General features: G+C 62.2%; 1 protein-coding gene across 9 annotated transcripts in view; it reads left to right on the forward strand.

Moving 5' to 3' along the window:
• The window catches only part of ADGRB2 (adhesion G protein-coupled receptor B2), a 72,175-nt gene that overhangs the window by 15,678 nt on the left and 42,047 nt on the right, over window positions 1–14,450 (forward strand). For 7 of the 9 annotated variants that reach the window (XM_090057241.1, XM_090057244.1, XM_090057242.1 and 4 more), the window contains exons 2-3: window positions 3,999–4,812; window positions 13,190–13,273. In XM_090057241.1, coding sequence (XP_089913367.1) covers window positions 4,014–4,812; window positions 13,190–13,273 — 883 coding nt within the window. In that variant the 5' untranslated portion in view covers window positions 3,999–4,013. Of the gene's footprint in view, window positions 1–3,998; window positions 4,813–13,189; window positions 13,274–14,450 lie in introns of those variants that run through there. The other 2 variants (XM_090057248.1, XM_090057250.1) reach the window with 2 other exon arrangements.

Below are 14,450 nucleotides of genomic sequence, written 5' to 3' on the forward strand. Positions count from 1 at the left end.
TCGCCTTCTGATTTAATAAGGTGCCCGCCGCTGGTTCTTTTATTAATGAGTTATTAAAAACCCATCTGCAGTGATGCAGCTGCGTGTCGCGGGTAATTCCCAAGAAATATGTTCCTAACGAGCGCTCAGCTCCTGCTTAACCCACGGGGCCTCTGCTCGGCACGCGCCACTGAGGCTCTATCGGCGGCTCTGATGAGGGCCCCAGGGACCGTCTTGCTCTCCCTGGCCTCCATTAGAAGGCCTTCTCCATGTCTCCCATCCCTGGGGTCGCTGGCTCAGGATGGGGTGTGAGGCGTGGTGGACGGTTGTGGTTTCTATCGCATCAGAAGCAGGAGCGGCGTGGCTTCGCCAGGACCCGTGGGTGCAAGCACTGGTTTTCCGGTGCCACCTGTGCCAAGGCCTGATGAAATCGTGCCAGGTGTTGTACGAACAGAAAATGGGCGTCTCTGCCCCAGACACAGACCACAAGAGAACGAGAAGCAGCAAAAGGAAAAGTGAGGTGCCTTTTTCATGCTCAGACCCCTGTGCTGTAATAGAGGCTCCCCATGTGGATGGTAGCAGGGGGATCTTTATTTCAGTGCGCTGTATTCAGTGCTGCTGCTTGCGGGTCACTGCGCGCTCAGAGCTGTTGCCCTTTCTCCTAGTACATGGAGGTTCCTGATGTCACCCTCCTACAGCTCCTGTTCGCAGCAGCTGCTTCCCTGCAGGTTGCTACAGTGCCCGAGGTGAAGGGACAGAGCTGGAATAGACCCCCTGCCTTTCTCCGGGTGCCCCACGTGCCTGTACCATCATGGTGCTGGTGGAGGAGCAGAGGAAGTCACGGGGGGGCCCAGTGGGGAGAGGCAGCCAGTGCATTTAGGTGATCTGTCAGTGCTGTCCCAGGGCCCGTCCGACGGAGCCCGAATAACCCTGGCTAACGGCATCAATATTTATGGCTCCCCATGAAAATTTAACGGGCTGAAGTAATGAGGTCGTGAAGGGTGATTCGGAGCATGCCAGGGGCCGGCGGGGCTGGCTTGGCAGTGGCCACTGGCCTGTACGGGCAGGGGGACGTGCACGTGCAATGCATGTGTATATGTGTGTGTGGGTATGTGCATCTCTGACCACTGACACCAAGGAGGGTCTGACCCAAAGGCCTCTCCAGGGCATTATGAGGGGGTCTGCACAGCCACGTCCCGGATCAGCAGGCTGGGGCTTGTCCCTCCAGTGGGTAGGTGCTGCCTCCCAGCAGCCGTGGTGTCTGGGGAGTGCTGGGGCTGGCCGCAGCCCAGCGCTCTGGGGGCATTTCCTGCCCCCTGCCTGGGCCTGGGGAGTGAGTGATGGCCAAGCTGAGCCACTTCAGGGCATCTGGCTGCTCATGCAGTGCGCTGAGCACCCCTGGTGAGGGGCACAGTGTGGCTCACGATGAGGACCCAGCCCCCAGGTGCATAGCTCTACCCAGCCCCTGCTGGGGGGCTGTCCCCCACCCCTTCTCAGCAGGATTGGAGCTGGGGAGTCTTCCACCTGTCCCCTGGGGCACGGTGAGGAGGGGAGAAGCTGACTGATGGCCCTGGGCACCTATGGCATGGTCTGCGGCTCCCGGTTGGGGCCCATGGCAGGACCCACCACGTGGCTCAGAGCCAGGGATGCTTGTTGCTTCGGCTGGAGCAGTGGGGCAGGGGGGGCAGGCGGGGCTGGGACTGGGATCGCTGCAGGTCAGGGCTTCAGGGCCTCGGCAGAGCTGGCTGTGGGGAGTGTGCCTGGAAGGTGTTGGTGCTGCACGCAGCACCCACAGGTGTCTGCATGCAGCTCTTCCCCTGGCCACTCTTCCCCTCTCCCCTTAGAGAAGCAGGGCGTGAGGCAGCGGGGAGGGCTGTGCATGGACTGGAGTGCACACGCAGTAGTGTTCTGTGCGTGGATTGATGCGCACATGGGGACTGGTGTGCGCACAAACTAGGGTCCCATGTGCGCTTGGATTGGTGTGCGCACACGCTAGGGTTCTGTGCACGTGGGTGGATCGGTGTGTGCACGCACTAGGGATCTGTGTGCATTTTGATTGGTGTGCACATGGACTGGGATTCTCTGTGCGCGTGTGTGGATTGGTATGCATGCATGCTAGATTCCTGTGTACACGTGTGGATTGGTGCGCATACACACTGGGGCTCCATACACGAGGATTGCTATGTACGCACACCACACGCTGACTAGATTCCTGTGTGCACGTGTGGATTAGTATGCATACACACTGGAGCGCGGTGCACATGGATGGGTGTGCACACGCACTAGATTTGTGTGCATGTGTGGATTGGTGTGCACGCACACTAGAGTTCTGTGTGCATGTGTGGATTGGTGTGCACATGCACTAGAATTCCGTGTGCACGAGGATTGGTGTGCACTCGCACTAGAGTTCTGTGCGTGTGGATGGTCTGTGCTCACAGGCTGAGCTTGGAGCACTGGGTCTTGGAGGGGAAGCGCGGCTCCTCCGCTCTCCGGAGGCTTTTGCCGTTCCCAGGAAAGGTAATCGGGGGCTTTGCGTGTGGAGCCCACTTGCTTCGGCTCCCGTTTGCTGCTGGGGAAGGTGAGGCCTCCAAGGGCAGGCTGCCTCCTAGCGGTCCCCCAGAAAGGCATCTTAGAGCCAGGAGAAGAGCCCGGGTGTCTGGTTCGTGCCCTCCAGCAAACTGAGGAACAAAACCCAGGCAACCTGATCCCAGAGCCTGGCTCCATCCCTGGCCGCTCTTCTGCCAGGCAGGGACCCAGGCAGCCTGGGCTCCCACAGCTGCCCCGCTAATGCCAGCCCATGCTGACCCACAGTTTCCTGCTCTTCCAGCCTTGCTCCTGTTGCAGCTGTGTGGGGTTTGCTCTGCTTGGAAGGTGGCAGAGGATGGCGGCTCTCTGAAGGTGGCCATCGGGGCCAGGGCAGCCAAAGATGGGCTCCAGACCCCTTGCCCACCAGCTCCCAGCAGTAGAAGAGACCTCAGGCCAGCAGTCTCTGTGTGCCTCAGTTTCTCCCGTGACAAAGCAGGGTTGAGGGTGCCGTGTCGGCGGTTGGGTGATCCTTGGGTTTGGGGCACCCAGTCCACCGCAACAGTATCTCGAAGGAAAGGGCATTGCTAATGAAAATGTGCTGAGCTGGTAAATTATCCTGGGCCTGGGGCTGCAGCTTCATTTCCTCTGCACGGTCGCCTGGGACTGGGGGGAGCTGTGGCAGGAATTGATAAGCGCAGGCAGCACCAGAGGCTCGGCCTTTTCCTCCTCCCTCTCGTTGGAAGGGCGACAGCTTCCCCATCGCTCGGGGGTGCGTGCAGGGCTGGGGTCTGGGGGTGGCCCAGGCAGTGGCTGGACCCCAGGGCACGGGTTTGGGCATTATGTGTGTGGGTCAGGGGGTGGGGAGAGGAGTTGGTGCAGACCGTCCCAGGAAAGCTGGGTCCTCTCGGAGAGGGGAGCTCCGGCTCGATGAGCCCCGGGGGTGAGGCAATCTGGTAGGACCTATCCGTACCCCATCCCATGGGGGTCCTTCATTGCCAGCTGAGACAGGACACCCCCGGGTCTGTGCCAGGCAAGAAGCCCACGTTGGCTCCCTGCACCCGGCCGGTGGGTGCTTGGAGAGGGGGTCCTGGCCCCCCCATGCTCCTGGCCCCTCTGTTCTCTGCCCCCTTCCAGCTCCTGTCTGAGCCTGGGGTGGAAAAACTTTGTGAGGGCCCTGAATGGAAACCCCAGCGTAGGGGGCAGAAACCCACCCCTTGCCCTCCAAGCTGCCCGGGTGCTGGCCACACTGCCACGCAGACTCCTGACCCCACGCCAGCCTGCCTGTCCATCCCAGCCTCCGGGCACGGAGCCACGTGGTTCCCTGGCAAAAAGAAAAAAAATTTCAATTAGCAATGGTCGCACCGTGGATTAACCTCATTGCCTACGCTCCTGCCACGACGCGGCGCCTGGGGCATCTCCGGGGCTTCCCGGTGCTGCTCAGTAACCCCAGGGCATCAGTGCCCGGTCTGACTGTGCCTCTCTCCCCCTTGCAGGGCAAATGACATAGGATGACCCCTGCTGGTCCCCTCTTACTGTCTGTGATATCGTCTCTCTTGTGGCTCACGTGGGGCTTCGACCCGGCTCCCAGCGCCTGCTCAGCTCTGGCCTCCGGGGTCCTCTACGGCTCTTTCTCGCTCAAGGACCTCTTCCCCACCATCACCTCCGGCTGCTCGTGGACCCTGGAGAACCCCGACCCCACCAAGTACTCCCTGTACCTCAAGTTCAACCGGGAAGAGCAGGTGTGCACGCACTTCTCCCCTATGGTGCTGCCCCTCGACCATTACCTCTCCAACTACAGCTGCGGCCCCCGGGCCGAGGCCGGGGCACCCCCGCCGGGCGAGCAGGCCGGGGACGAGGAGCTGGAGGCCCAGCTGGAGCTGTGCCAGGGCGCCGGCCCCTTCACCTTCCTGCACTTCGACAAGAACTTCGTGCAGCTGTGCCTGGCGGCCGAGCCCGAGGCGGCCCCCCGCCTGCTGGCCCCCGCGGCCCTGGAGTTTCGCTTCGTGGAGGTGCTGCTCATCAACAACAACAATTCGAGCCAGTTCACCTGCAGCGTGCTGTGCCGCTGGCTGGAGGAGTGCCTGCAGGTGGGGGGCCGGGGCGCGCCGCACTGCGGCCTCACCCAGACGGGCTGCAGCTGCCAAGCCGAGAGCCCCCCGGCTGCCGCCGCGCCGCCCCGGCGCAACGAGACGCTGTCCAACGCCCTGGCGCCGCCCGCCGTCCCCAGCAGCAGCAGCAGCGAGTGCTGCGTGACCGAACTGCATTCTGGGAATGCGAACGATTTATACGTGCCGGAGATTAAATACGGTAAGGGGGCGCTGGGGCGGGAGCCGGGGGGGGGGGGGCTGGGCCTGACGGTTGGTGAGGTTTGGCTTGGGGGAATCTCCCTTGGTGGTTTGCGCTATAGGGCTCCTGTGCATTGGTTGGGGGGTCCCCACGCGTCAGTAGCAGGCTGTCGTATGGGGTATTCAAAGGGTCGCGGGCCCCTGTGCTGAGGCTGTATGGATGGGGGTGCCTGTGCCATCTGGGGGGTAAGGGCTGTACCCTTCCCCAGCTGCACCCCTCGCTCCAGCTCCAGCCCCCGTGGGTGGGCACCACGGCTCTGGTCTCCGTCCGTCTGTGTGTGCCGAAACCTCAGCCCCGCCAGACGGACGCATGCTCCCCGTTCAGTGCCTGGGGGCACCCCACTACCTCCCCCAGCACCCTGCTCTCTACAGTTGCCCCAGCCCAGCTCCCTTGCTCAAAGGCTCACTGCCCCCAGCTTGCCTCACGCTGGGTGGAGGAGGGTTAAAGGCACCGGTGCTTGAAGTCTGTGCGCCCAGACCCCTGGCATTTGTCCTGCCCCTCCTGCATGCCCCTCAGGGAGTGGATGTGGGCATCGGCCCGCGCTGGGTCTGACACACTAAGAGCAGGGGCTGTGCCGGGATTTGACCTTGGATGAGGCATGGAAGAAGCAAGACCAGTCTGGTCTGGCCTGACCTGACCCTTGGTGCTGGGGCCAATGGATGCCCAGGACGTTGTAGCAAGTCCCCAAATTCTGTTTGGTGAGAGGATGTGTGAACTGAAGGCATCTTTGCTTTCCCTTCTCTCCCACCAAAGCCCAGGTCACTGGGTTATTGCCTTCCCCTGCATCCCTCACCCAAGTTTTCTGCTGGCCCGGCTGGTGGTGGGAGCTCCTGGGCTTCCCTGTCCCCTGGTGCTGCAGCAGCTGGTGGCTGATGGAGCGCCCTGGCGCTGTGGCCCTGTCATTCTGCATCGGTGCCGACACTGAGAACAATTTCCAGGGACAGTGACCCTTTCCTGTGGCAAATTCCCCTTGACGGCTGATGCCCAGGTGCCTGCTACTGCCGCCAGCGTGTCACAGCACCTCAGCAAGGCTGCGCTGGGCTGTTAACCCGGCAGCACGAGGCCACTGGCTGGTCATGGAAGTGCATGAACCCGCCGTGCGGTGAAAGCTGCCTGCCTGGTCAGGGGGAGCCACTGCATGCTCCTTGGCACGCCCAGGTCAGAGCTACCCTGCTGCCCTCTTGTTCCAGCTCTGCACTGCCCCCCTCCATGCACCTGCCCCTCATCCTGCCCCTGGGCTTCCTGCCGGTCCAGCCTGGAGCTGCTTCAGCGCTGCCTCAGTCCTGACCCTTCCCTCCGCCTTGCCCACAACCCCAAATCCTGCCCAGCTGCCCCCTAATCCTGCCTGCCTGCCGCCTTCTGTTCCTGCCCTGCCTGCCACACAGGTCAAGCCATGTGCCAGGCTCCATATTGGCCACTGGACACAAGTGAGGTCCTGAAGGACAGAAGCCCAGTGCACTGTTCACTGGGGCAGCTGGTCCTTCTGGCCAGGGGCTGGTGACTGGAGCCACCCAGGAGCACCCCAGGCTTCTGCTTAAACAGGCCTCTTCCCTGCAGGGGCAGGCACTGTCTGCATCTCAGAGCAACTTTCTCCAAACGCTTATGGAGCATCAGACCCTTGGGTGTTGGGGTATGTCAGGGGCTCTCTGGGGATGTTGAGAAGTGTCTGGAGGTTGTCAGGAGTCATCGGTGGGTGTTGGCAGGATGGTGAGAGCTGCCAAGGGTGTGTCTAGGGTTGCTGGAGTGTGTTCAGGGTGGCAGGTGTTGTCTTGGGGATGTCCAGATGTGGCTGGGCGGGATGGGGGGTGGGGGTACCTGCACGTTGGGATGGGAATGGTGCTGTCTGTAGCACATCGACGATACCATGCCTGCCCTGTATTGCTTAGAGGGCCAGAGCTGGGAGCTGTGACCCATCAGCTGCCCTGTGCCTCACAGCTGGCCAGATGTTCCCCCTTGAAGCCTGACAGAAGAACAAGAACGCAGCTGTTCCCAGATGTGGGGCTGGCCTTGCTGTGTTCTGTTCTTCTGTCAGACTTCAGCATTTCTGTCAGGCCCTAAGTGTCTTTATGGGCAAACCCCGCAGACTCAGCTTCCAGCTGTGCTGGCCACAGGAACATATAACACCATGCCCCTTGGGAACTTTTTTGTTTCATGTGCCTTGGCATGGCTGGTTAGGAGCCCGAGGGAGCATGAGCCTGCCCAGCCAGTCTTCATCTGGGAGTGCTGGGGCTGCAAGGGAAGGTGGCTGGGGAAGGAAAGCTGGGCTGGGCTGACTCTGCCACTGCCTGCCTTGTCACCATGGGTCACCCCCCTCTCTCAGCCTCAGCGCCCCCATTATAGAAATGGGGCCAGGAACTCAGGCCTGCTTAGGCTGCAAGATCTTCCCCCTAGAGCCTCTCTCTGTGTCCAGCCCTGCTGGGGTCCGTGCAGGGCCTGGCACAGCGGGAACCCAAGACACCACTGTTAGCCTAAGCAGCCCCGTTCGACTTCGCTGGGTCTGTGTGTTATCACGAGGTAGCTGAGCTCTCTGTGCCGAGGGGCCGGTTGGAGAAGGGAGCCATTTCCATGCCCCATCTTGGCCTTTCTGCTGCACGGCATGTGAGCTGAGACCTTCCAAACTCATCGCGCGCTGCATCCTCTGACCTGGTCCAGGCGGTAACAAGCAGCCACAGGAGAAGGGGTCCCCCACTGAACGGCCTGGCCAGATGGGACTTGTGCAGGGTACATGCCTGCCCGGGGGTGTCACCTGGGGCCGTGCGCGACTCCCGTTGAAGCCGGCTGCGCGGCGGCTTGTTCTGGAAGGGCAGTTGTTTGAACTCCGGTTCCCTCCGCCAAATTATGTTTGACATTCAATTAAAACCCTGCGGCACCTGGATGGGAAATGTTAGCGCAGCAATGAAGTCGTCGGGGGTAATTCATTTCTCTCGCAGCCTTGTCGCTGGCAGGGACGGCGGGAGAGGGGCTAGCACGCGGGAGCTCACCGCTGGGGCCCCAAGAGGCAGCAGGACTCGGCTGAGCTGCCGCTCCAGCCTGGGGCTGCTTCGCTGCAGGCACTTGGGCTCAGGGCTGGACGAGACTGGACTGGCAGGGTACTGGGCATTGCAGGGTGCTTGCCTGGTCTTGCACACCTTCCTCTCTCTCACCAGTGTTCATGCATGCTTCTTTCCCCAGCTGCATGCTTATGCATGCAGCTGCACCCTCCTCCTCTCCTGGAGCGTGATCCCAGCTCTGCCCCCTTTGGACCCAGTGCACTGGCCTGCACATGTGCTGCAGTATCACATGCTTCTCTCTCTCATGCATTTGGCACCTCCTCTCCTGCTGTAGCACCATTGGGCAGGACTGGCCACTAGCACACAGGCCTGTAGGCACGCTCAGCCCTTGTGCGTGTGTGCTGCAACGCTCTGCCGGGGAGAGAGGGTGAACACACCACCACATGGCTGGCGGTCCTTGCCAGCGGGGATGCAGCTCTGCTTGCCGAGACAGCTGATGGCCCTGTCTGCAGAGCCCCGTCTACACTAGGGATTGTTGTCACCAGGCCAAGCCACAAGACTGCGAGTGCTTTGGTGCGCTTAGTTGTGCACACGTGTGCATTTGCATGTGGGTGCACACCATCCTTGTCTGCCCGGCCATGGTTGGGCTGCTCTGATGCCTCCCTCTGCCACATCTTCCCTGGCATGGGAGCGGGCCCTGGAGGACAGAGCGCCGTTGATGTGCCAGGCTGGCACAGACGGGGGAGGGGGATCCGCTGGCCTGACCCCTGCCTGGCGCCCCCCCAAGCCCCACTGCCCCACCATGGAGAATAGCCGCCTGTTCCCCTTCCAGGTCCCCCTCGGCAGGCCGGGCTCCGGGGCTGAATGCTGCGCCTTTGATTCGGGGTTGGCAGGCACCCAGCTCTGAGCTCATCGGGCCTCCTCTGAACAGAGCTCCCACCACCCGCTCCCCACGGGGCTGCCTCCATCCCCCTGGGGCTGTGGGACCCTAACGCTGCCCAGCCACCACCCCCACGGTGCCAGCCCTGGGCTCAGCTTCCCCACTCTTTGGGCAGGAATTGGGAGCCACATAGCAATGCCGCAGAGACCCATTCTTTTGGCTGTAGTCCACGAGGTGGGGAGCAGCAGCCGGGGGCTGGCCCTGGCAGGAGGGACAGGTGCCTGCAGAGCCGAGACTTGGCTGCATCCACCTGCCGGGCAGGTCTTTGCTGCTCGAGTAAGGGCAAAGGCTCTGGTGGGAGGGTATGCTGCGCTCCTGGGCTTGCACCAGCATGCGTGTGCACGCTTGCATGTGCAGACGCGCACCGTTTGCACACATGTGGGTAATCCCTGGGTGCTTGTACGCATAATATGCATGTGCACACGTGCAGCCCACTGGCAGTGTGGGTGCGCACACACCTCACGCATGCACACCTGCTCAATCCCCGTGAGTACCTGTGCTGTGCCTGCATGTGCCCTGTGCTGTCACCTCTTGCAGCCGGACCAGTTCTGTGTGCTGGGAGGGGGCAGTGGTGCTGGAGAGGCAGGGTGTTGGGCTGGGGGGGTCTCATGTGGGGCTATGACACTGGCCTGCTGGGCCCTTTCTCCTCTTGCCCTCCTCCTCTTTGGCTCTCCAGCCTATTTAGACTGTAAGGGGAGGATCCTCAAAGGGATCTCAGTGTCTAATTCCCATTAGTTCCCATGGGAGTTAGGCACCTCAGTCCCCCCTGAGCCAGGAGTCGTGTAACTGCATGTGGGCCATTGTGTGAAGTGGGGCACTCTGCACTGCTGGGCAGAAGGTGAGTTGGCCTGACCCATGCTAATTGGCCTGCCCCATGCTAATTCACCTGCCCCTGCTAATTAGCCTGCCCCAAGCCTCAGAAGCAAGCAACTTATGGATCCTGGCACAGCGCAGGATTGTTACTGGGCACGGGGAGGTGTCTAAGCCATCCCCGTCCAGTGCTGGCATCCCAAACTGGTCCACTGCAATGCACAAATCCCGTGGTGTCAGGAGCTCGTCAGAGTAGCCGCATCCCAGGGCAGCCGGGAGCACTCGGGCACCAACTCCGGGAGCACTGAGCCGTGGGGAAAGGGTCAGGCGACTCCTGTCGCTGCCAGGGCCCTGCGCCCCCAAGGCGGGCAGCTGGGGAAGCTCGGGCTCTGTGGGTTTTCATCGGAGCATAGCACGCAAGCAACCTGGGCAAAGCTGTAGCCGTGTGGGGGTGGGCAGGACAGGGCTGCATCCATGGTCTTATCTGCAGGTCTCCGGGTCTGTGCCCTCACCCTGCTGCGTGCCCACCCCATCCCCTGCCCAGGAGAGCGAAGCGTCGCCTCCGAGGTGAAAACAGAGGTGGCTGCAAGCTGCCGTATCTCCATGGCAACCTCTGCGCTGCGGGGGAATTGACTTATGGAGGATGATTAAAAAGAAAGGCGCCGCGCATAATTTGGGGAGCAGGGAAGGGCAGGGAATGGAGATGCGGCCGCGTGGGGGGCTGGCAAGACAGGGCGGCCTCAGGGTCGCAGCCCCGAGCCGGAGACTTGGGTTGCGTGCCCAGCTCTGCCGTGCCTCGGTTTCCCTGTTGGCGACTGTGGATGCCGCCCCATCTCCCCTGGGGGCCTGAGCACCAGGTGAGGAGCCGCGTGTGTTTGGCATCGTGGGTCGCAGGGCGGTCTCTGGCTCGTGCGGTTCCAGCATCTCAGCCTCCGCTTTGGGCAGAAGGTGGCTGGGAGCCCCGAGGGGGCTGGGGAGTCAGGTCTTAGCTGGGCTGGGTGCTTCCCCAGCTCCTTCCCAGCGGGGCACCAGCTCCGAAGGCAGGAGGGCACATCCTGGGTACCGGCAGCATGCGGGGCACTGCCGGCACGTGCTGATCTGCCCCCTCCTCTCTCTGGGGCCGGGGCAGGGGGGGTTCATGACAGTGCCAGCGTTAAGTACTTCTCTGTCCTCATCTGAGCAATCAGACGGAGTGTAAATTTGCCTCGCAGGCCCCCTATTACTGTCGCTAAAATACAGGCTGATTTCCCTGGAGGCTGATGACTAAAGAAACCACGGACAGCGAGCTGGCGGAGGGGTGGGGGGGCCAGCAGAGACATGGCCGGGCTGGCAGCCACGTGGTTCAGCTCCCGCATGGGACCCAGGGGCAGGACGATGGGGGTGGCTGGTGTGTGTTAGATGCCTGGGGGAGCTGTGGGGGCAGCTCTGGAGTGCCTGGGGGGAGGCACATGGGTAGGGGGCACGTGGGGGTGTCCTGCGTGGGCAGGAGTGCATGGGGCTCACGGGGGTGATTGCAGAACAGACCTGGCTTAGCTTTTCTACCCATCCCCATCATCTCCCCAGCATCACTGCCTCCTCCTCCCCTCCCAGCACTGTCCTTGGCTTGCCCAAAGGCTGGAGCTGCCCTAGGCTCTTTCTGGGCCCACTTGGCACGGGTGGTCCTGGCCAGAGAGAGACCCCTGGTCAGGCCCTAGCCCCGGGCAGAGCAGCGGAGACACGCAGCGTGCGGGGCGGTAGTAGGCGACGCTGGGGGCAGCTCCGTGGGGCCCGACAGCCTGAGATTTACTGCTTTCAGGAGGAAATTGAATTTGGTTTCTTTGTCGAACATAACTGGGGGAAGTGCCCTCGTATATCCCGGTGATTTATGACGCTCCCTGGGTGCACGCTCTAACACGCATAATTCCCAGGCATTTCTAATCAGGTGCGCATGGCTGTCCCGCTTCGGCCTGGATGCCCATCTCTCCGGGGGCCGGGGGGTGGCATGCTCTTGGCCCCAGCTGACGGCACGATCCACTCTCTGTGCCCCGGCGTCTCCAGGGCTGCGCAGAGGCTGGCAGTGGGTGGGGGGAGGCAGCTTGCGTGTGCCGTAGCTGCGTGGAGCCCTTCCAGAGGGAATGCACCGGGGCATGGATTATATTAAGTCCGATGCAAAAGTCAGTAAATTTGGGACCTTTTTATAGAGCTAATAAGTGTCAACACAATCAGCTCTCGAGCCAGGGGGCCTCATATATTACAGGCACCGCGGGGATATCGATAAGGAGGATGCGGAGTGCCTGGAGAAGATCGCGGAGAGGGACGGGCAGTGCCAGAGCCCAGGGCATGTTTTGCCAGGGCCTGGAGGGCCAGGCAGGGGCAGGAGGGTGAGGACTTCTGCCCTCCAGGCTGCCCCGAGCATGGCTTTTGGGGAAGAAGCTCATGCCAGCCTGGTTATTGGCCACACCGTGCCCCTGCTTGCCTCCCATATTTGCAGCTAGTTTCAACCGTGCCCCGGCCCCTTCTCCCCACCGCCCTGACCACTGGGAGTGCTGAGATGCTAGGGACCATGCCTCCAAGCCCAAGAGAGGCGCCTTGGCCTGATTGGCATCAAGACCTGAGATTAGCCCGGAGGGGTTGAATGCTCTTGCTTGGTGCCAGTGGTTTGCTCTGCGCGGGTTGTCCGTGTGTGAGAGCTCCCAGCCGTGTTGGTGGCTTTCCCCAGGCTGGCGTCTGGGTCCACCCGCGATGCGGGGCAGTGATCCTGTCCCCTAGGATGCCTCGCACTTGTGGGGCTGAGAGGCAGGGCTGGAGGGTGGGGGGGAGCTGCGTGAGGGTAGGGCCATGCCAGCCCCCTCCCCTGCCGGCGGTGGAGCACGTGCCCACGGGGAGTGCTGTGCACGCCTGCTCGTTTCACGCCACGTGCCCGTGATGGATCTCTTGTTATTTCTGGTGAGCTGAGCCATACATTTATGCCATCGTGCTGCAGCGAGCGGCGGGGAGGGGGGGTGGGCAATGCGTCGGCTAGCGCAGACGCCGGTGCCAGGGCAGACCTGCCTTCCCCGCTCCACCAAAGGGGCACTCGGTGGGCGCAGAAAGGTGCCGGGAGGATGGCGCTGATGTCTGAAGAGATTGGTGGGAGCTGGGGATGCACCAGGTGGATGCACTGTGTGGACTGGCCCCTGTCACCTCCAGCTCCCCGTCCCCATGGCAGTGAAGGCTCCCCCTTGCCCAGCCCTAGCTGCAGCAGCCAGGCCTCCATCCCTCCGGGCAGCTGCCGCAGAGCCGTCCTTGCTGCCCTCACTCCAGGACCAGAGGTCCGTGCTCCATGCCACGACCCAGCCAGTAGGCCAACCCTGCCCCCCCAGGCCAAGCGTCCCTGGCATATCCTGCTGCACGCCCCCATGGCTGCTCGACCGACCAAGGGCAACAACCCACAGCTGCAGCCAAGGGGGCAGGGGCAAGGGTCAGCATCTGGGGAGCCTGGGATGATGCATTTCCAGGGGGGCCGGGGCAGGTCAGGGTCCATCCCTGGATGTCTGCCCAGGGTGGGGCTGCACACACGCCCGGGGGGCCCTGCCCAGCTCCTCTGCTTTCTCACCGGCGTCCTCTCTCTGCTTTTCAGGCAATGACGTGGAGGAGAATCAGAAGGTGAAAACGCAGTGGCCAAGGTCCGCGGATGAGCCTGGGGTCTACATGGCGCAGACAGGTACGGGTGTGGTGGGGCCTGTGGGCCGGGGGGCTCTGTGCGCCGGAGGATGGGGTGCCGCGAACCACAGAGGGCGGGCGGGTGGTTTTTGGGCCTCCAGCCTTGGTCCTTCCCATGGGAGAAGCTGTGCGTACATAGAGGCTTACGTATGTATGCGTGCAAGAACATGCAGTGACACGTGTGCGTGTGCTTCCCTCGGTGGACCTGGGGGCTAGCCGATGTGCCCCACGCAGAGCCAAGATGCCAGCAGGTTCTGCGGCCGGCCCCACGTGGCTATAATGAAACCCCTCAGCAGGCTGCAGCTGGGGGAGGAGGGGTTAACCCAGAGCGGGTTGCCAGGTAGGACCTGCCGGGCAGGGGTTGGGGCAGCCGGGCTTGTCCCCGAGGTTGGTTGTGCAGCTGCCGCACTGGGCTGGAACTCAGGGGACCTGGGTTTGACTCCAGCCTCTGCCACTGGGTCCCTCCTTGCCCTTCTCCCCATCCTTTATTTGTATGCTTTAATCCTTTTTGTGCCTGATGAGGCTGCCACTGGTGGAGGCTCAACACAATTAGCAATAACACCGGGCGATTGTTAGCTATCAATCTCTGCAGCAGGCCCTGCCCCATAGGGCTGGCAGGAATGAAGGCAGCGTGCTCAGAGGGGGAGCTGAATGTCTCCGACGGGTGGGGGGTGTCGCAGTCCTACAGCACCCCGCGAGTCAGCCCTGGGGTGACAATAACACAGTGCATGCTAGCAACCCGGGGAAGGTTTCCACAGCCAGCGCCCGCCTTCCCTTTGCAAAGCCCTGGGCAGCTGGAGATGGAGCGAGTTCCCCCCCGTCACTGCCCGTGCTCTGAGTTAATTTGCTCCATTTATATATTTTCTTTGCACCTTCCTCAGAGGGTGATAAAGAGAAAAAAATCTATTAATTGTTTAGCTCCGGAGTATTTATTTAGCAAATTCGCCGGGGTAATTTGAGCCCAGTGTGCTTCCCCGCTGCTGTGATTGATGCGCCCCGGGCCTCTCTGCGTGCTGGAAGACGGATGGAGCTGGCAGCCAGGAGAGTGATTGGGGCCGGCTCTGTCTACCTGGCGTGCCGAATCACCCAGGCAGCTGCTGGGCAGGCTCCCAGGGCTACCCTGCGGTCCCTGCCTGCCCTGTGGCCCTGGTGTGTGCTGCTGGGGTGCCCCTGGAGTG

This window comes from Crocodylus siamensis, chromosome 7 (assembly GCF_052110815.1).
Source record: "Crocodylus siamensis isolate JL-2025a chromosome 7, ASM5211081v1, whole genome shotgun sequence".
In the NCBI taxonomy this organism is placed as follows: domain Eukaryota; kingdom Metazoa; phylum Chordata; order Crocodylia; family Crocodylidae; genus Crocodylus; species Crocodylus siamensis.